At 40.5% G+C, this 20753-nt stretch overlaps 1 protein-coding gene across 2 annotated transcripts; it reads right to left on the bottom strand.

The window, feature by feature from the left end:
- Nucleotides 1–802: 802 nt before the first annotated feature.
- Nucleotides 803–20729, bottom strand: GPN1 (GPN-loop GTPase 1). 2 transcript variants are annotated; one of them, XM_035000806.1, is made up of 14 exons: nt 20565–20729; nt 19773–19866; nt 17214–17253; nt 16354–16420; nt 15620–15657; nt 13689–13767; nt 13383–13477; nt 12386–12431; nt 11626–11772; nt 10228–10310; nt 8731–8770; nt 7794–7884; nt 2932–3039; nt 803–1496 (listed from the first exon to the last, which is right to left on the bottom strand). In XM_035000806.1, exons 1-14 carry the CDS (start codon nt 20691–20693, stop codon nt 1414–1416), a joined length of 1140 nt encoding a protein of 379 aa, XP_034856697.1. In that variant the 5' UTR covers nt 20694–20729; the 3' UTR covers nt 803–1413. The 2 variants fall into 2 exon arrangements, with proteins under 2 accessions (XP_034856697.1, XP_034856698.1); XM_035000807.1 differs by lacking the exons at nt 16354–16420; nt 17214–17253 and having other exon boundaries at nt 20565–20685.
- Nucleotides 20730–20753: the final 24 nt, after the last annotated feature.

Below are 20753 nucleotides of genomic sequence, written 5' to 3'. Positions count from 1 at the left end.
GAGTCTTGCTTTGCAAGATGGTTTCCTCTTGAACAGGTTCAAATTTTTAAGACTAGTGGCTTCTAGGTATAGAATATTGAAATTAATATCTGTAAGTATATAATCTATAGGTGCAGAACACTGAAATTAATACTTAATGGTAAAATAAAATACTTTTTAGAATATTTACATTGGAGAATAGGCACCAGATGGTCAAGGTTAGGTACTCTGATAAAGCAGGTCATTTTAAGATACCTGAGATTCTCCTGGCCTGGAACTATCACAGGCTATTTTAGCTAGAACAGTTCTCAAACTTAACATCATGGGAATTCCCTGATGGACTTACTAAAACATTTCTAGGTCCCACTCCCAGTTTCTGATTCAGGTCTTAAGTGTTGTGTTTTTAACAATTTTCCAGGTCATGCTGATGCTTCTGGTCCAGTGATCATACTTGAGAACTGCTGAATTGGAGTACAGATTAGGCATGGATAAAATTCCTTAAGAGAAATACACTATGTTTTAAGATACTGTGAAGAATGTGGAAGGTTTGCCTTACCAAAGCTATTATATATGGAATGTGCACCTTACCCAAATCCATGGTCTTTGAATAAATCACAAAGGATACTTCGCCTTAAAGTATAATAGAAACGGTGCCTAGCTCTGTACCTGGTTACTTGGTATGTGTACATGGGAGACTTTAGTAAACATCCCCTCTTTACTGAGACAGGTTTGGACATGTGGCTTTAAACCTGTGTTGAATAGAAGCGAACCTACTTGCAATTACATAATTTTCTTATTTGAAATTATGACAGGCAGGCTTACAACAAAGTTAAAATTAAAAACACTTTATCCAAGTCATCATCCAAAGCAGGATTCTTATTCATTAGTCATATGTTTTGCTCACTTTCTTCAATGAACCTATTGTCCTATAGTGAGTTACCCCCACACTTTGTACCCAAGATTGATTGGTTGCCAAGGAGACTCCACTGCCACCCTGGGCAAGTTCATGTTTCCACTCCCTTTCGGCTAAAAAGAGGGGAACTCATGGTCCAGGGTCAAGGGCAAGATGCTGGGAAAGTAGAATACAGATCCAACCTGACAGAGATTTGAAGTGAAAAGTTCTTGCTGTTCCATCCATCAGCAGCAAAAGTACTTGAGTTCAAATGATAAAACTTGAAGCTTTAGGTTTGAAGGGATATCAGCATCCAAGAATAGTCAGAATATCCTTCCTTGCAAAAATCCAAGGGACAGGCCAAGGGGAACCTGCATCTACCTGCCAGGTCCAATGGTTTTCTATCCCTGGCTGCATCGAAGTCAAATTTCCCTATAAGAAAAACTCTGCTAACTCTGAACAAAATTGTCCTTTATAGTAGCCCCCAATCAGAGGTTAGGATAGTTCCTTCACAGAGTTCCAAAATTCTGGACTTCTAGAAACTACTTGTTTCTCTTCCAATACTGTGCCATTGATTCTTGCATAAAATTCTGGAATGCTGGCTCTTCACGGCTTTCCTCCGTAACTACAAGGAAAAAAAGGTCAAGTCTTTTTAACTTTCCCATTAGACAGATTAGAGCTGCTGTCACCAATCTATCAGAAATAGTACTCTGCTTCTAATAAACTACGTGTTCACTCCTCACAATGAGGAAATATCTCCCAGAAGCATGCTCTATTTATCATGTTGCCCAAAATTTACAGTTTCTTTCACCTGTAAATGTGGAGAATATCTCCCTCATTGAGTAACTAAAATGAGGTCCCACTCCTAGGTATTTTTAACCAAGAAAAACATATATAGCAACTTTATTCATAATAACTAAAATCTGGAAACAACCCTAATGGCAATCAGCTGATGAATGGACAAACAACTTGTGGTAAAAGCCACATCATGGAATATTATTCAATAAAAAGAACATACTTCTGATACATGGATGGATTGCAAAAGCATTACACGGACTGAAAAAAAGTCAAATCCAAAAAGCTAAATACTGTGATCCTAATTATACAACATTCTGGAAAAAGCAAAATTATAGGAACAGAAATCAGATTAGTGATTGCCAAAAACTAAGTGTGCAGGAAGGGGACTGAATAAAAACAAGCATGAGGAACTTGACTATGATGGCTGTTACAAGTGCACATATATTTGTTAAAACTCATCAAACTAGGGGCACCTGCGTGGCTCAGTCATTAAGCGTCTGCCTTCGGCTCAGGTCATGATCCCAGAGTCCTGGGATCAAGCCCCACATCACACTCCCTGCTCAGCAGGAAGCCTGCTTCTCCCTCTTCCACTCCCTCTCTTGCTGTGTTCCCTCTCTCGCTGTGTCTCTGTCAAATAAATAAAAATCTTAAAAAAAAAAAAAGGGGGGGTGAGCTTTACTGTTTGTAAATTATACCTCAATAAATCTGAGTCAATGAGGCAGTTTAGATGTTAGCATCCGGCACACTGGATGGTAAAGAGAGGTTTGCTCTCGGTCATAGCTAGAACCAAAAAGCGTTGTTTCAAGAAACAGATTCTGTTCACAGTACATAAAACCATGCCAGGTGGAACCCTTCTGGGTTTCCAGAGCCATTCTATCCTCAGTGTTACAGTCCCTTCTAACTGGTTTCGGTCTGCTGAGGCCTCCTTATGCATTCTTCACCGCCCCCCACCTCACGTATTTTTAAAACAGTAATTACACGAAACAAAAATCCTGGATTTCTCAAATTGAGTTAGGACCTAAAGATGAGAAGACAAGAGACTAACAAAAAGCCTGTAATGAGCTCAATATTAACCATTCAGTAGAAAGGCCAGGAACTCAATATATGGAACTCTTTCCCACTGCTGTATCGGGTGCCATCTTTCTCTCCCCTATCACTCTGGCTGCATCTATATGGTTTCTCTCAACAAGAAAGCTCCTGAGCAAACAATGTGGGGATAAGCAGCTACTCTCTTCTCATGAGCCACCTCAGCCACCTCTCACCTCTGTGATCAATATCATCAGTATCACTGTCTGCTTCTTCATCCTCTTCATCCAAAGTTCCCCGAGTCAGGATCAAGTCAGAAGGCTCAAGTGCAGGAGATAAGCTGTCTACGGAGAAAACACCTGTCAGTAGCATGTCATGAACCTATGTCTCCCCCAAAAGGTGATTTTGATTCAGTAACTACGATTATAAATTAGCAGGATGAAAATGCTCATGATAAATATAAATGCTGACTCTTACCTCTTCTAAATGTATTATTGTTTTAATACCACTTAACATTTTACAGTAGTGTAGTTCACAAAATGCTTTCAGGATCCCAGTAACCCAAAAGGTGCTATTTTTAAGCTGAGGAAAATAATTCTCAGGTATCTTGTCCTGGTAGTAACATCATTCGTTTTAGTAGCTCACAGCTTAGAAGAGCCTATAGTTTTTCCTATGAAGACTAAAGGTATCTGAGCAGATGCAGTGTGTGATGAGTCAGCGTAAAAGTGTAGAGTACTAAGGAATATTCCTGGTGGAAATTTAAGTTCTGAGGGTCTGAAGAGAATAGATGGTGAAATAACAGAGAGTAAAGGAGCCAGGATATTATTCAAGAAAAAGAGGGAGGGAGGAAAATGGGAAATTGAATATACTAATAGAGGCAAATTCCCTACTTGGAAACTGAACAAGGGCTAAGTGCCAATCAAAGTCGAATCACTTCATTTCTGTGCAGGGAATTCAGCCTGCAAGGGTTGGACTCAGAACCTAAAGCGATGCCCAGTATCCTGGAGCTGCGGGAGGACATGACCACTCTCTTCAGGAGCCTCGTTGGAGAGAAGTCAGCTGGGGATGGAGGAGGCCAACAGTGGCAACATCAAGGGGCGCAAATCTCAAGGGGACTGTGGCCCTGAAGAAGGATGGCGTTCTAACATGGCGTGCTAACAGTCAGTGCTTAAGTCTGTGCCCAGCTATACTTGTGATTTTCCCCAAATAATTTACTGCAAGTCCCCAACCTTTAATAGGTTATCTGAGTATGGAAGACCTTTTGCAGCAGATTTAACATTTGCTACTTCACATATTCTTGAGTGATGAGCACAGAAATTTATATCACTGGGGTGCACAACAAAGATAGCCAGGTGAGTTCACATAACTGGTAAACCCCGCCAGTTTCTAGCATCTCCCCACTCCAAGTGGCTTTGCTGTTGTCTACTAAAGATACAGCAAAAGCTGTCATGAACAGAACTTCATTCCTTTAAAGGCCAGCCCATCCATAAGTGTGGGTGGGTGGGGGCGCATAGATACTAAATATGAGCACCAACCTAGAAACCCCTAAGAATCAATGACAAAATTAATTCAAACAATAAGAAAATTCGGGGGCACCTGGGTGGCTCAGTCGGTTGAGCAACCGATTCTTGGTTTTGGCTCAGGTCATGATCTCATGGGTCACAGGATCGAGCCCCACACTGGGCTCCTCACTCAGCACACAGTCTGCTTCCAATTCTTTCTCTCTTCCTCATCCTCCCCCTCTGCCACTCCCACCCCGCACGTGTACTCTCTTTCAAATAAATAAATCTTTAAAAAATATTAAAAAACAAAGAAATTCAGTAAAGTAGCAAAATAAAAAGACTAATATATGGAAATGAAAAGCCTTCATATACACAAACATAACCAGTTAGAAGATACAGTGGTTCGGGCGCCTGGGTGGCTCAGTCGGTTAAGCGACTGCCTTCGGCTCAGGTCATGATCCTGGAGTCCTGGGATCGATTCCCGCATCGGGCTCCCTGCTCAGCGGGGAGTCTGCTTCTCCCTCTGACCCTCCTCCCTCTCGTGCTCTCTGGCTCTCATTCTCTCTCACAAATAAATAAAAAAATCTTAGAAGATACAGTGGTTCAGAAAATCCCATTTTCAACACTAACAAAGAAGATAAAATACTTGGAAAATTTTAACAAAAACTATGCAAAAACCACAAGGGAAAACTCCTGAAAAATACAAAAGTACACTTAAAAATATAAACATATTCCTTATCCTTGGAGAGATTCAACATGAGTCTGCAGTTCACCCTATATTAACATACATAATGCAATACCAATAAAAATACCAAAAAGTTTTTTTAGCAAACTAAATAAGTTGATGCTAAAGTTCATGTGGAAAAACAAACATGCAAGAATAGCCACGGAAACACTAAAAAAGAAAAATATGAAAAGGGACTAGCCATGGCAGACATTAAAACATTCTATAAAGGAAGGGGCGCCTGGGTGGCTCAGTCGTTAAGTGTCTGCCTTCGGCTCAGGTCATGATCCCAGGATCCTGGGATCGAGCCCCGCATCGGGCTTCCTGCTCCATGGGAAGCCTGCTTCTCCCTCTCCCACTCCCCCTGCTTGTGTTCCCTCTCTCGCTGTGTCTCTCTCTGTCAAATAAATAAATAAAATTTAAAAAAAAAACATTCTATAAAGGCCCTACGTAATTATAACAGTGTGGTACAAATAGTCCAGAAGAATAAAATGGCAAGTCCAAAAATATACCCAAGTGCACATGGAACTTTAGTATACCATGTAGGTAGCATCTCAGATCGCTGGGGCGAAGGTAGACTTTTTGAGAAACAGTGCAGGTACAACTTTATGAAAAAGGTAACACAGACCTATACTTTACACCATACCCAGGAATAAACTCTAAATGGATCAGGGATCTAAATGCAGAAAATGAGGGGCACCTGGGTGGCTCAGTTGGTTAAACCCCTGACTCTTGGTTTCGGCTCAGGTCATGAGATCAAGGCCCACTTTGGGCTTCATGCTTAGTGCAGAGCCTGCTGGAGATTCTTTCCCCTCCCTCTCCTTTCCCCTCTGTTCCTCCCCTCTGCTGGGATAACTGGCACATTCTCTCTCTCAAATAAACAAATAAAAATCTTTAAATGTAGGGCGCCTGGGTGGCTCAGTTGGTTAAGCGACTGCCTTCGGCTCAGGTCATGATCCTGGAGTCCCGGGATCGAGCCCCACATCGGGCTCCCTGCTCAGCGGGGGGTCTGCTTATCCCTCTGACCCTCTTCCTTCTCATGCTCTCTGTCTCCCATTCTCTCCCTCAGATAAATAAAATCTTTAAAAAAAAAAAAAAAAAAAACTTTAAATGTAGACAGTGGGGTGCCTGGGTGGCTCAGTGGGTTAAGCGTCTGCATTCAGCCTAGGTCATGGTCCCACGGTCCTGGGACTGAGTCCCACATTGGGTTCCCTGCTCAGTGGGAAGTCTGCTTCTCCTTCTCCCTTTGCCCCTTCCCCCAACTCATGTTCTCTCTCACTCACTCACTCTCTCTCAATAAATAAATACATATAATGAAACCATATAAGTACTACAATAAAACATGAGTAAATTCCTCTTTAGCACAGCATAGAGAAGGGATTCCCAATTATGAATCAAAATCCAGATGCAGTAAAAAAGAAGGCAAGTAAATTTGATTACATCAAAACAAAAACTTTCACCTGGCAAAATAACACCATGGACAAAGTCAAAAAACAAGTGACAAACAGAAAATACTTCTAACAGGCATCACAGAAAAATGGATACTATCCCTATTACATTAATGGATACTAAAACTAGTGGGTAAACATGTGAAAATTAGAAGGATATTCATATGGTCTCAAAGCATCACCCAAAAAGACTTACTATAAAGGGAGAAAGAACTTTACAGTGAAAAACCTGGCAGACACCACTTTAAGCAAGTAATCAAAATTAACATCACCAATGATGGGACAAATAAATCTACATCGTGGGCCTTGGACGTTATGCATGGAAAAATCACAACTTCACTTCTGTAAAGTGCTGCCACCAATGAGCCACCTGAACTGAGTCCTGAGGGAGTGTCAGACAAACCCAAACTGAGGAACATTCTATCAGATATCTGTCTCATACACTTCAGAATTGTCACTACCATGAAATACAAAGAAAAACAAAGGAACCATTCCAGATTAAAGGAGAACAAGAGTCAAGATAACTCAATGCAATGCAGATCCAGGATTTTCTCCTGCTACACAGGGCAAATGGCTACATCTAAATAAGGAACACATCAGACAACAGTTATCAGAGTTAGTTTCCTAATTTTTAGTAATGAGCTTATATAAAATAATATCCTTGTTTTTAGAAATAATATACTCAAATATTCAAGGATAATATTCAAGAGTAAATCTATAACTTATTCTTAAATGATTTTGAAAAAAGGAATATATATTTTATTTATAAATATATTTATATGCTTATATATAAGTCATACATAATGAGAAAAAGAAAAAGAATGAAGTAAATGTGGTAGAATGTTAACATTTTGCGAATCTGGTTGAATGGTATATAGTAATTCTTATACTAGCCACACAATTTTTCTGTTAATCTGAAAGCAGGTCAAAATAAACAGAAAAAAAAAAAAAAAAAACAACGCAGGGGTTGGAGAGTAAAAAGTATTTAAGAAAATTGTAGGTGGGGGGACGGGGTAATTGGGTGATGGGCGTGAAGGAAGGCACTTGATGTAATGAGCACTGGGTGTTGTATGCAACTAATGAATCACTAAACTCTACCCTGAACCTAACAATACACTGTATGTTAACTAAATTTTTTTAAAAAAATATTTAAGAAAATAGAAAAGATATCAAGTATCTTGCCAAAGTAAAGCAAAAACTACCTGAAGAGGAAGAAATCAAAGTGGTATAGTTATATACAAGTTTCAGGAGTTTACCTTTCCAAATCACACACAAAGTAAATGTGATATAAAAAATAGATACATCAATCTCAAACACCACTTTATCTTTATCCTTTTCTCTCTCTTAAATATAAGTATCTTCCTGCTCAGTGGAAGTAGGCATATCCTCCTTTTAGTTCCTAACACCAAGAGACCCTCCAATACCTGTGGCAGTCCCTGTGTCCAAGGCTACAGAGCCCAGATCTTTCCGAAGGCGTTCCAGTTGTTCCTTCTGCTGCTGGTTCTGTGCACTGGCCTGTACATACAGAGAAAAATATCTTCATATTAAAGAAGGAGTCCTAGGGGCACCTGGGTGGCTCTGGCAGTTAAGCGTCCAACTCTTAATTTTGGCTCAGGTCATGATCTCAGGGTCATTGAGTGTGGAGCCTGCCTAAGATTCTCTCCCTCCACCCCCCCCCCCACCCCGCACTAACGCACTCACTCTCTCTCCAAAATAAATATAAATAAAATAAAATCTTAAAAAAAAAAAAGAGCCCCAAGTTAGATGCCAGACTTCTAACAAGAGATGACTAAATATACAAATGCTAGAGGCTATTTAGACACTGAGGCAGGTAAGAAACACTGAGGCAGATACAGAAACACCAAGCAGTGTGGGCCCAGAGGAGCACAAGTTCAGACTAGAGGGCTCTGCAGACAGAATTAGAGGTTTCAGAAACTGGATACAAGAACACATCAAAAGAACCCTCAAGCAGACATAGCAGTGGTAAGGGGCCCAATGCAGCTGAAGAGAGCAGGCCAAGTGATTATTTGGAATAAGCACTGTGAACCACCTCTTTTTTCTTAAAATTCTATAACCAGTCCTTAAATGAGCCTCGGGAGTAGGAGGGGGGTGGGGCCCAAGAAGTGCTTAGCAAATGTAACAGGAAAAATCAGATTTAAAAAACTTCAAATAAAGAGAAGAAAAATAATTAAGGGGCCCTTCTGCATCTAGACAGCACACATACAAATTTACTAATTTAAATAACAAACATCTAAAACATACACTGATAGCCAAAACAAAGGATTTATGGCAGGAGGATTAGTGCATGGTTTAAAGTTATATTTTAGTGGTCCAAAATACACAAATAGCCTCCTCTCTTACCACTGACTTCTTCAGACGTTCATATTCAGGACGATACTCCCTGGAAAGAGAAAACACTTTCTAAATTCCTTTATTTAATAATCTGTCCTGCCCACCCCCACATCACTTCTATTTTCCTAGGTCCCTGACAGTAACAGAAGACCTTACTTCACTGAACATTATATGTAACAAGTCAGTCACGGAGATTATACCCCTATGGAATTAAAAGTCAAGGTGCTTGCCCCCACCCTGAAACCCCAAATAGACAAAAGACTGCTGGCCTGGAAAGATTAACTCTAGAATCCATGACTCATGAGCTCATCATTTGTTTGGATAAAACTAAAATGAATAAAAGAAGGGAGCCTGGGGTGCCTGGGTGGCTCAGTCAGTTAAGCGTCTGCCTTCGCCTCAGGTCATGATCTCAGGGTCCTGAGATCGAGCCCCACATTGGGCTCCCTGCTCAGCGGGGAGCTTGCCTCCTCCCTCTCCCTCTGCCCCTCCCTCTGCTTGTGTGTTTGTGCGCGTGCTCTCTCTCTGTCAAATAAATTTTTTAAAAAAAAGGGAGGCCTGTTGGGCTCAGGAAGCCCAATATGTAATTATGTGGCTTATCTGGGCAGTTACAAAAGGATACAGAAAGGTCTATCCTAAGACTGGGAACACACAGAAAGACCCCTTGTCTGATGAATCAAAATGAAAATAATGTGTCTAAAAACCACCATGTCGTTGTTAGAATCTTGCTAAGTATGAAGCCAAAGGAACATGCTAGTAAGTGGCCAATTATCATGCCACCAGCCCAAGGAAAGTGCTCTGATTACACTTTCCTGTAAGTAAACAGAATTCCAGTATTAACCATGATAACAGTAATAACCACCATTTATCATGAAGTGTGCTTGCTATGTGTCAGCAATTGTGCTAGGTGCTTGGATATATTTTCTCAAATAATGCTCACAACAACCTTAACAATAAATGCTATTATCCCTGATCTACAAATGATGAAAACTTGCTAAGGTCACTCATTTATTCAGTGGAGAAAATAGAAATCCAACCCATGTCTGTCTGACTCCAAAGTCTATGTTCTTAATCCAGGGTCAGCCAATGTGGCAAACAAGCCAAATCATGTCTATTTTTGTATATAAAGTTTTATTGGAACACAGCCATGCCCATTCATTTGCAAATTATTTATGGATGCTTTTGCCCTACAATGACAGTTAAACAGTTGCAACAAAGATCGTATGGCCCACAAAAACCTAAAATATTTACTATCTGGCTTTTTACAAAAAGTCTGAAGACTCCTGCTCTTAATCATTCAATACAGCGAAGGTTTTATACTCCTATTTTTAAAAAAGGTTAATGGGGACTTGTTATCCTTAAGTGTGCACATACAGATCCAGTACACATACACATGGCAAACATAATACCTATACTATGAAAACCAAAATGCTTTGCTGACAAAACTGCTACCATATTAGATTGTACGTTACTAAAAATGTCATCAACAGGATTTTTCTTTATCCTCACCTTTCATATTCTTCCGCAGCACTGGTGACTTGCATGAAGAGTTCATCTAAGCCTGTACCCAGAACAGCAGACACACCCACCACCTGTCAAAAGCATCAGTACCACTGAGGAAACTGTATATTTTTAAATGGTGTATATTACGTTGTTCAAATATCATAAAATCTTCATAAAAGTTGTTTAAATACTTCAAGAAGTCTCTGACAAAGAGTGAAGCTAAAACAAAACAGCACACATACTCAAAAGCCATGGCAAGATGTCTATGGAAAAGAGAGGACTAGAAAAAAAAGAGGAGGGAGGCGCCTGGGTGGCTCAGTTGGTTAAGCGACTGCCTTCGGCTCAGGTCATGATCCTGGAGTCCCTGGATCGAGTCCCACATCGGGCTCCCTGCTCGGCAGGGAGTGTGCTTCTCCCTCTGACCCTCCCCCCTCTCATGTGCTCTCTCTCATTCTCTCTCTCTCAAATAAATAAATAAAACCTTTTAAAAAAATCATTAAAAAAAAAAAAAAGAGGAGAAACACGTAGCAAGACTTGTCATCTATTCCCTGTCAAATCCAACCACTGTTTTCTATAAAAATTAGTATCGCAATGCCTTTGCTTGGGCAATTACCATCCTCCCTGCCACCCCAACACACTTTTGCTTATATAAATTGTACCCTTCCTGGGTGCCTAGGTGGCTCAGTCGGTTAAGCGTCTGCCTTCGGCTCAGGTCGTGATCCCAGGGTCCTGGGATAGGGTCCTGCATTGGGCTCCCTGCTCAGCGGGGAGTCTGCTTCTCTCTCTGCCCCTCTCCCCCACTCATGTGTGTGCTTTTTCTCTCGCACACGCATACACACACACAAAAAAAATAAAATCTTTAAAAAAATAAAAAATAAATCATACCCTTCCTTCAAAGCATACCTCTAATGATATATCCTCCAAAATCCTTCATTTCAAGAGTGATCTGCCCTTTACCAGCATGAGCCTCAACCTCCAATCTTCGTAAGGTCCTTAGCACAATATATCATGTTTCAATTCTGTGTGTAGCCCACTCTTCAAACTAAACCATAAACTCTGAAGGTTGGGTCTTTACCTTATTTATCTTTTTTAAGTAATCTCAGTGCCCAAAGTGGGGCTCAAACTCACGACCCTGAGATTAAGAGCCAGCCATATGTTCTAGTGACTGAGCCAGCCAGGCGCGCCCCTACCTTATTTATCTTTTAAACCTCCAGTTTTCAAACTGGACAACACGCAAAAGAATGAAAAAAAAACAACCATAAAACTCCCATTTTTATAAGTAATGCTTAAATGCTTTTTTTATGAAGGTAACGAACTTCTTTTCTAAGATAGGTTCAAAACCAGCCCTATGGATTAAGAGATTGTCTGAAGGGACTGTCAGCATAAGGAGAGGAGAAAGTTTACCCTAAGTGAGCTGTAAAATTCATCTAACACCAGGCTCATTGAACGAGTCAGGTTACTGACGTATGTAGTCTCTTGATTCAAGGCATCTTGGAAAGCCTCAAAATCTTGCATCCATTCCACTGCAAAGCTGTGATCAATGATGTCAGTCTGTACCAGAGAGAAGTCAACTATTAGCAACCAGAGATGTGCTGATATCAAACTTCGAAAAAATTTTAATTAAGTGGCAACAACAAAGCAATTATTCATGTATTTTTTCTCTGCTTTCACCATTTCCTCCTCCACTACAACAAATCATAAAGGGCCAAGACTACTGTAAATAATGAAATGAAGATATGTGTTCTCGTGGTTGAAGCAGACCCTTCACTATCCACTGCCAAGTGACCATGGCGACAGTAGATGCCAGCATATTCCAGGCTCTGAAGTCATGTAGTCTCTTGAATCCTAGCTGTCAACCCAACAACAGTGAAGTTTTCTGTTTTAATTGTGACTGCCAATACACTAGCATATACAATGCAATTCTGAGGGATAACCTATACACTACGGTTGAGGGGCTACTCTATCTAGTTTAAAAATACTTTGATGAGAGCCACTGATAAATATTCATTCAATCTGATTCAATCTTTCTGCTACAAGTGCTCATGACTTTGTTTCAGGTAAGTTTGAATCTGTTCTCCAACATGTGAAAATCCTCACCTACCCAAACCTTCCAATAACACAAGGTTCTGATGAAAAAGAAATACTGAAGGAAGGATCCACTTACTTTATTCATAACCACAATGAAAGGCAGCTTGGTTTTGTACAAGATGCTGAAAATCAAATATCAAGACACTATTAGTAAAAACACTTAAGCTCCTGCTTGCCCAGTGTCAGTCCGTGGGAACTGAGTAAAGAGAAGTAGAATGGGTTCAGACTCCACATATACGTATCCATTCTCACACAGCCCTCAGTTTCCTCTCCCAAGAGGAAAAACCACCACCTACCCTCAAGCAAACAACACACACACATTCTCTCTCTTTCTTGGAGTAATAATGCTTTGATACTGATCTTGTTTTTTGTGTATGCTTTTTTTGTAGGGTTGTTTTTATCAAATAACTGTCTTTTAAACAATAAATATGGAAACAAAAAACATTATCAATCATCAGATTTCTATTTGGACTGGGATTTCCTGATTCTAACAAGAAGGGATACCCCTAGTCATATGAGAAGGCACAAATGCTGGCGATGGCTTTTGTGTACACCCCAAGTAAATTCTCTCACATTTAATAATCGTTCGCCTTGTTCCTATATCTACTGCACTCACATACCCTAGTGAGGCATGTCCTTCTGTCCCCAATGACATCAAGCTGGGGCAAACCTGTGCTGTGTGGAATTATAGAAAAATCTCTTTATTCATAAGCTCTCACATTATAATTTAACTCTACATGTCATAACACAGAAAAGGAGCATTTAGACCAGAGGGCTCTATTCTATTTAGACTTGTTTCATTCAACTGGGAGCAACTACCAAAAGGTTCATATTCATACACAACCTGTTTCTATAACAAGCAAGGGAGGAAGATGAGAAGCTGCTCATAGAGAATGCCAGCACATGTGTCTCTTTTCTCTTCTAACCTCTCCCCAGCTTACAACTACTAAACTGAGGGGCACATCTGAATGAGCACAAATCCAGGTTGGTAAGTACTCGGGACTCAAATACAAAAGAGAAAAGAAGAGGCCTCCTCCCTTGATGTAATAGCATGCCCACCAGCAATCAATTACCTGCAGGCATAGAGCATATTGGACATGAAGGTCACTGGGTTGGTACTTCTTGATGTATCCATTACATAAATGACAACTGTTGGAAATGAGGACGCCTAAAGCCACAAAATAATCACAGCCTTAGTCAAAGGGCTCATGACCTATCCCCAAACTCTTTTCCCACCTTCCTTAGCAAGGGAAAACCGCCTTAGGCAGGGTGTACAGAGCTTCCACAACTCCCTCCCATATAAGGTCCCATGCAATAAAAAGATGCTTAGCCAGTCTAACTCTCTAGTTACTCTCAGTAACCAGACCTACAGTACTCACCAGGGCCTCAGTGATGATTGTCCCAGAAGCTGACCACGTGAACACCTCAATCTGTCCAGGTGTGTCAATCAAGACATATCTGTGTCAAGAACAACCATTAAAGAAGTATTACACTTGTGTAATGCTGAAAGATATTCCAGCACACAAAACACTGAACATCTGGTTAGCCAAGATTGGAACCTCTTCACACTGTCAAGTCTAATTTCCTCCCACTGCCCTTAAAACATATACCACGTTCCCCTGGGCTTTGTTCAATGTCCAATATTCACGCTACCAGGCAGGAGCAGCAGTCCACAAACTGCTGCAAATGATCACAGAGAAACTGTGATAGTTTTAGAAACACACTGCATTAAAGATGAGAGATAAACAAAACGAGAAGGCAAATCTCTTGGGAAACCATCTGGTCTCTTGGGGTGGAGGTGGGGGTGAAGGTGGAGGAGGGGAAGGAGGAATGGAGAGATAGGGGAGTAATAGCTAAATACAGGGTTTCTTCTTGAGGTGATGGAAATATTCTAAAAGTGACTGTAGCTATGGTTGCACAATTCTGTGAATATACCAAAAGCCAACAGACACTTTAAATGGTATATGAATTATATCTAAATAAAGCTGTTTTTAAAAATGAGCAAAAAATTTTGGATAGACATTTCTCCAAATATATACCAATGGCCAAAAAGTACATAAAATGATGTTTAACATTTTTAATCACCGAGGAAATATAAATCAAATCTGATACCACAATGAGACACCACTTCACACCCACTGACATGGCTATAACCAAAAACAAGGACAACAACAAGTATTGGCGAGGGTGTGGACCAGGACCCCTCACACGATGCTGGTGAGAATGTAAAATGGTGCAGCCACCCGGAGCTCGGGTAGGAAGGGAGAATAACAGGAACTGCTATGAGTATGATTTCTTTTGAGGATGAAGAGAAAGTTCTGGAATTAGATAGTGGTGATCAGTGCATAACTTTACGAATATACTAAAAACCACTATACTGTATACTTAAAAATTAGAGTGGACCGGGGCGCCTGGGTGGCTCAGTCGTTAAGCGTCTGCCTTCGGCTCAGGTCATGATCCCAGGGTCCTGGGATCGAGCCCCGCATCGGGCTCCCTGCTCGGTGGGAAGCCTGCTTCTCCCTCTCCCACTCTCCCTGCTTGTGTTCCCTCTCTCGCTATGTCTCTCTCTGTCAAATAAATAAAATCTTTAAAAAAAAAAAAAAAAAAAAAAAAATTTAGAGTGGACCTTTGGTACATGAATTTGTATCTTAAAAAAGCTGTTATTTTTTTTAAACTACCTCTAGTAGTTTTTTATAAAAACATTTTTGTGAAACACCTTATCTATCCATCCTTCTATGTATATATGCATGGAAACATGTGGAATGAGTCACTGATAGTAATAATGGCAATAATACATATAATATTTTATAATAATACTATATGTTATACATTATAAAATAATGTAACACAATAGAATAGTAATAATGATGATTGTTACTTCTACCGGGAATCAGGGTGAAATAGTTTCATCTTTTAAGTATTATACGTGGTTTTAATTCTCTATAATTCTTTTTAAGATTTATTTTTAAACAAGGGTTAGTAAGATGTTTCAGAGATCTTAATGCCAACAAATGTGGTTTTCCCAAGAGAAGGCAGGTAGACAACTGAATTTGGACAAAGTCTCAAAAATACCTCCTAGGAAGCCATGGGCATATATGACAGTGATTGGAGGCAGGATACTATTAAATTTAGATCTTCACCATATATCATCTTAATGGGTTGTTGTGGGGGTTTTTTTGCCCACTTTTTTCTTTTCACTTCTAATGGTTTCATCTCAATCTACACCCTTTCAGAGTTTGATGGTATCCTGAAATCCTCGAAACATGTCAACTACAGAGTAATAAATTGGTGTTAAACTGAAATCACTTACTTAGACATGTTCTGGGCCTTCTCAATAAATTTCATCACCTAAAAGAAAAAGATGCCAATTACAACAGGATCCATTTTCAGCACAGAAATCACCCTTGCCAGGGTGGCCTGCCTTACAGGCACTATCAACTATTCAATCTCTGTGTTCTCAATTTAGGACACCAACTAATAAACTCAATGAACCAAAGAAACAGAGCCACACCAGCAGCACTGCAACACGCCGGAGTACGCTGCAAGGTCCTAAGAAGCTAAAGACGATCAGTCACTGTCGGGACATATCTCTTGGTGCTTCAGTAAAATGTTAACAGCCTGTCTCACGGAGTGATATCAGGGTAAAGAAATCAGTGATTACAAAACACTCTTAAGGACATAGGTGATAGAGAGAAACTTAAACAGTGACAATTATCTGTCACACGTAAAAAGCCCCATGATCTTTCCATTCCATGCCTGCTAGTCCATCCCACTCCCCAACCCTCCATTCCATCCTCAAGGTGACACTACAAGCCAAGATCAAGAAAAGAACCTGGATTTTTGTTTTATTGGCTGTCACAATGTTAAATGTGAAGTGTCTCACAACATTGATCATCCTGTCATAACCTCCTCTGTCTCCCAAAATGCTTACTTATTTTCTATGAATATCCAGGTTTATTGCTCTTTCTCAACGTGAGCAAGCTAAGGCATTTAAAAGTCACAGGTTTTTACACAGCCATGCCTATAAAGAAAAGACAGACATACCTGATCAAATCTGGTAGCAAAGAGATTGAGTGACGTCACTATACCACCATTGGGCCCAAGTCCATACCTGGACACTAAGTTGAGGATTTAAATTACTTACAGATCAACTTAGATGATGAAATTCACACTTAGGATATCATTCACACAAACAGCATTATAACATTAGTGTTCCATGAATGGATACTGGCAGCTAATCCCTGACATACCACACAACCTTAACCTCACAAGGAATTTTCATTATCCTCGTTCCTTTATCATTTTGGGGATGCCGAGGCAAAATGAAGAAATTAAAGTGACCAAAATGTAACAGACAGATGCATCTGGCAGTGACAGCTTAATAGCATTAGCCATTAAGATCATCTGAAAATATCATTAAGATATCACACTCCTTGCTCTGATCCTCACTGGTCAATCAACCTGCTGATTAGAATTAGTCTATCCACCTAGACCCACCTATACGGAAAGTACACATTTCATGCAGCAATGTACTAAGAGTTGATCCTACTTCTGAGTTTCCCAGTGTCAGAGGAGGTGGTAGCCTCCAAGGTGACACTACTTTATGGGACCAGGCACAGCACCAGCTAGCCTCTCACCCTCTATGCTCTCCAATTATAATAGCCTGTAGTCTGGGAAGATGGTAAGAAAACTGAACCCACAAGCTGAAACAGTATTTCTAATCACCTATAATACCTCTTCTCACATTCATCTTTCCATCCTCCTAATTAAATTACTTTAAAGCAATTAAATGCTTTTGCTAGTATATTTCACAAAGAAATGCAAAAATACTCTCAAAGCCACAAAAAACAGATAGTAACTAGTCAGGGATGAGTCAGCAGAGAAGCAGATGCGGAAAAGGATACTGTTTCATGACTTCTTTATACTTCACAGTGTCACGAATATCTGGGGGGAGGCGGGAGGAAGAATTCATTGGAATTTAACAGACAGAAACAATATAGTTGAGACCCTCCACCTATAATATCCTCAGACAACGGGCCTCTCAAGTCATCCCTGCTTCCCCTGAGGAAAAAAAAATAAGTTTCTCTTTTGGTATCTCACTTACTTTTCAAATCTGTTTTCTAAATTTTTAAGCTAAGGTCACTGAACTGTGATAGGGGGAAAAAAAAAACAAGATCGTGAAGAGAAGAACAGGGCAGAAGATGCCCTGCAAGTACCTTCTCACCCAGCAAGAATCTGAAACCAACCATTCAGACTTCTCTTGTCTGCATTCTCTTCTACTAATTCCCCCAGTTTCACACTGGTTTCCTTCCTTACAAAAGATAACAGGGAAGTAACCCATAAAAAATGTTAGCTAGGAACTCAGAAGTTATGGTAGAAATGGTCTGAGACAAGGAGAAAAGGTTGTTTTTTTTTTTTTAAGTAATGTGGCCAAGCTGGGTTTTGGGGGTTTTTTTAAGATTTTTTTTTTTTTTTTTAACTTACTTGAGAGAGAGAGCGTGCGCACACATGCATGAGCAGGGGAAGGAGCAGAGAGGGAGGGAGAGGGAAGGGGGAAAGAATCTCAAGCAGACTCCCCACTGAGCTGGAGCCCAATTCGGGGCTCAATCTCATGACCCTGAGATCATGATCTGAGCTGAAACCAAGAATTGGACACTTAACCGACTGAGCTACCCAGGCGCCCCAAGAGAAAAGTTTTGTACAACTTTAATACCTTATCAGTGACCCTACGCATAGAAAAAGGCAGCTAAAAAAAAATGCAGAATTGTTGAATCACTATATTGTACACCTGAAACTAATATAACATTGTATATTAACTATACTGGAATTAAACTAAAAATAAAAGAAAAGAAAAAGGGAGATGAATCAAGAAAAAAGTTTATTTCTTACTAATTGCCTACTGGTAACAACGGTAATACAGACGTGATTTTTCAAAAGGAATTAATACATCCAGTAATATCTAACTAAACCTGTCTACCAGCCTGTAGACCCCACCAACTATTAGAATTCCATCTTTTTTTTTAATTTAGGTATAACCGACATACAGTATCTTACTAGTTTCAGGTTTACATCATAATGATTCGATATTTTTATATATTTCAAAATGATCTCCACAATAAGTCTGGTTATCATGTTACCAAAGTTATTATATTATTGACTATATTCCCTATGCTGTACGTTATATCCCCATGACTTACAGTGTACCTAGACGTTTGTACCTCTTAATCCCCTTCACCTATTTCACTCGCCTCCCAACTCCTCCCTGCTCTGGTAACCAACAGTTTGTTTCCTGTATCTATGAGTCTGTTTCCGTTTTGTTTTGTTTTTTAGGTTCCACATATAAGTGAAACCATAAGGTATTTGTCTTTCTCTGTCTTGGCTTATTTCACTTAACATAACACCCTCTACATCCATCCATGTTGTCCCAAATGGTAAGACTTCATTGTTTTTCATGGCTGAGTAATTTTCCATGGTATATATATACCACATCTTCTTTATCCAGTCATCTATCAACAGAAGTCCATCCTTTAAATGAGAAGATACCAACTTTTTCCCAAACTCTTCCCAAAATGATCTCTGCTTCTTAACAAGGTTTTCCTTTATTAGTATGATTGGGGTACAAGCAGCTTAACAGGCTTAAGAAGAGACAAAGAGGGAGAGGATTAGCACAGTGACAGCCAGGAAATCAGGAGGCCCCTGTATCCTATCAAGAACCATGACAGTGAATCATATCCACTCTTAATTTTTTTCACACAGATCCTCTGAAAGTCTGATGATAACTGGAAACCTCTCCCCAAAACAATGCATATATGCATATACACATTTTCCCATGTAACTTTGGGAGTGGAAGAAAGGTTCCTATAGATCAGTAAGTGAACTACCACACAGGAACCCTAAACTTTTGAGAAAAGAAACTAAACAAAAAAGGTTTATGTATCAGGGCCTGCTGAAGGTTTTATGACCTTGAGGTGAGAGGACTGACTTTCTGTCACTTCATTATCGCAAATAACAATAGCCTGATACTCTCTGGTCAGAAAGAGGGGAGAGAGAACAGTGAGAGGTAAGGAAATAAACTTACTTAGGAAAAGGAGTAAACAAAGAAAATGTGAATAAAGGAGAAGGCTTGTTTAGAGATTCTAGGAAATTCAAGGAAAATGAAAGTAGTTTAGAAAAATGAAAATGAGGGGCACCTGGGTGGCTCAGTCAGTTAAGCGTCTGTCTTCAGCTCAGGGCATGATCCCAGAGTCCTGGTATGGAGTGGGAATGGGGCTCCCTGCTCAGCAAGAAGTCTGCTTCTTCCTCTCCCTCTGCCCCTCCCCCTGCTCCTTCTCTCTCTCTCTCAAATAAATAAATAAAATCTTAAAAAAAAGAAAAAAATGAAAGCATTAAAGACTGGTGGGCTGGAAACTTTCCATTTTCTGAGGGACTTCACACAATTTACACAGTTCTTACAATTTACTCACCAATATTGGCAGGAAAGGGTACTTCATGTACAGCTGGGTCCAGATTAATCACATAAGGTGGAGAGCCTTGGCTATGTAGATGTCCAGTAAGCCTCTGCAGAGATATGAGAAGAGAGGGATGGAGTAAGACAGAGGGAATAAGGCGCCAAGATTCCTGTATCGATCATACCTGAAGACTCCTACACTTCCATTTCCCTCGACCTGAAATATTCGTCCCCGATATCCACCTCCAACATTCAACTCTCATAAATGCTATCTCTTCTTTATCACCCGTCTAAGAAGAGTCTCCCCTACTCTCGATCACTTATTTACCTGATTTGTGTGAGGTTTTTTTCTATCACTCCCATTAAAATATTAGCTCCCCAAAGCGGGAACCTCGTCAAATTCAATCTCTGTATCTCCAGTGCTTGAAACATAAGAGCTGCGCAAGAAAAAATTCTTTAGTAATCTACACCAAAAGCCTGTATGCTAGCACTGTATTAACTGCCAGTTGCATGTAAGCCTCTGCCTTCGAGGAGTCGGCAATTTTACCGGTTAAGACAATTCCAGAACAACGTGGTAAGTTGTACCAAATATGAACTGAGGGTGCGAAGAAGACCGCCCTAAGTAAACCTGGCTAGAGTCCAAAAAGGCTAGCCTAAGAAGGAACCGGTGTTGCTGGGAAGTACCTTAAAGCCACACGCGGGTCCCCTCCAACTCTCCTGAGAGACCTCCCTCCCGTTCTCCCTGGCCTTCCGCCCACCACTGACAACCGCTCGCGTGCACCTACTACGCCCGCGCCGTGTACGTCACCTGCACAAAGGTGGTTTTCCCGGATCCCGCCATTCCCAACACTAACAGACAAACTGAAGGCCGAGGACCCCCCGAAGCCTGCAACGCAGCTGCCTCTGCGGGCGCCGCCGCCTCTGCGGGCGCCGCCATCTTTCTCCTGGCTCCGCCCCCTCTACCATAGAGACGCCGCGTGCCTAGAGAGGCTGAAGT

Source organism: Mirounga leonina, unplaced genomic scaffold (assembly GCF_011800145.1).
Source record: "Mirounga leonina isolate KUSES-001 unplaced genomic scaffold, KU_Mleo_1.0 Mir_125, whole genome shotgun sequence".
NCBI classification, from domain to species: Eukaryota; Metazoa; Chordata; class Mammalia; order Carnivora; family Phocidae; genus Mirounga; species Mirounga leonina.
Note: the sequence above shows the minus strand (reverse complement) of the source record. Positions and strands in the feature narration are given on the sequence as shown.

Bases quoted from the DNA above. Each gene is read 5' to 3' on its own strand.
- GPN1 (XM_035000806.1), bottom strand. From the start codon at position 20,693: ATGGCGGCGCCCGCAGAGGCGGCGGCGCCCGCAGAGGCAGCTGCGTTG. The intron at 16,421-17,213 runs GTATCCTTTTCC...CTTAGTGTCCAG, and splicing joins TATAAAGAAGTCATGAAACA to GTATGGACTTGGGCCCAATG. The intron at 3,040-7,793 runs GTATTGGAGGGT...TTTTCTCCGTAG, and splicing joins GGACACAGGGACTGCCACAG to ACAGCTTATCTCCTGCACTT.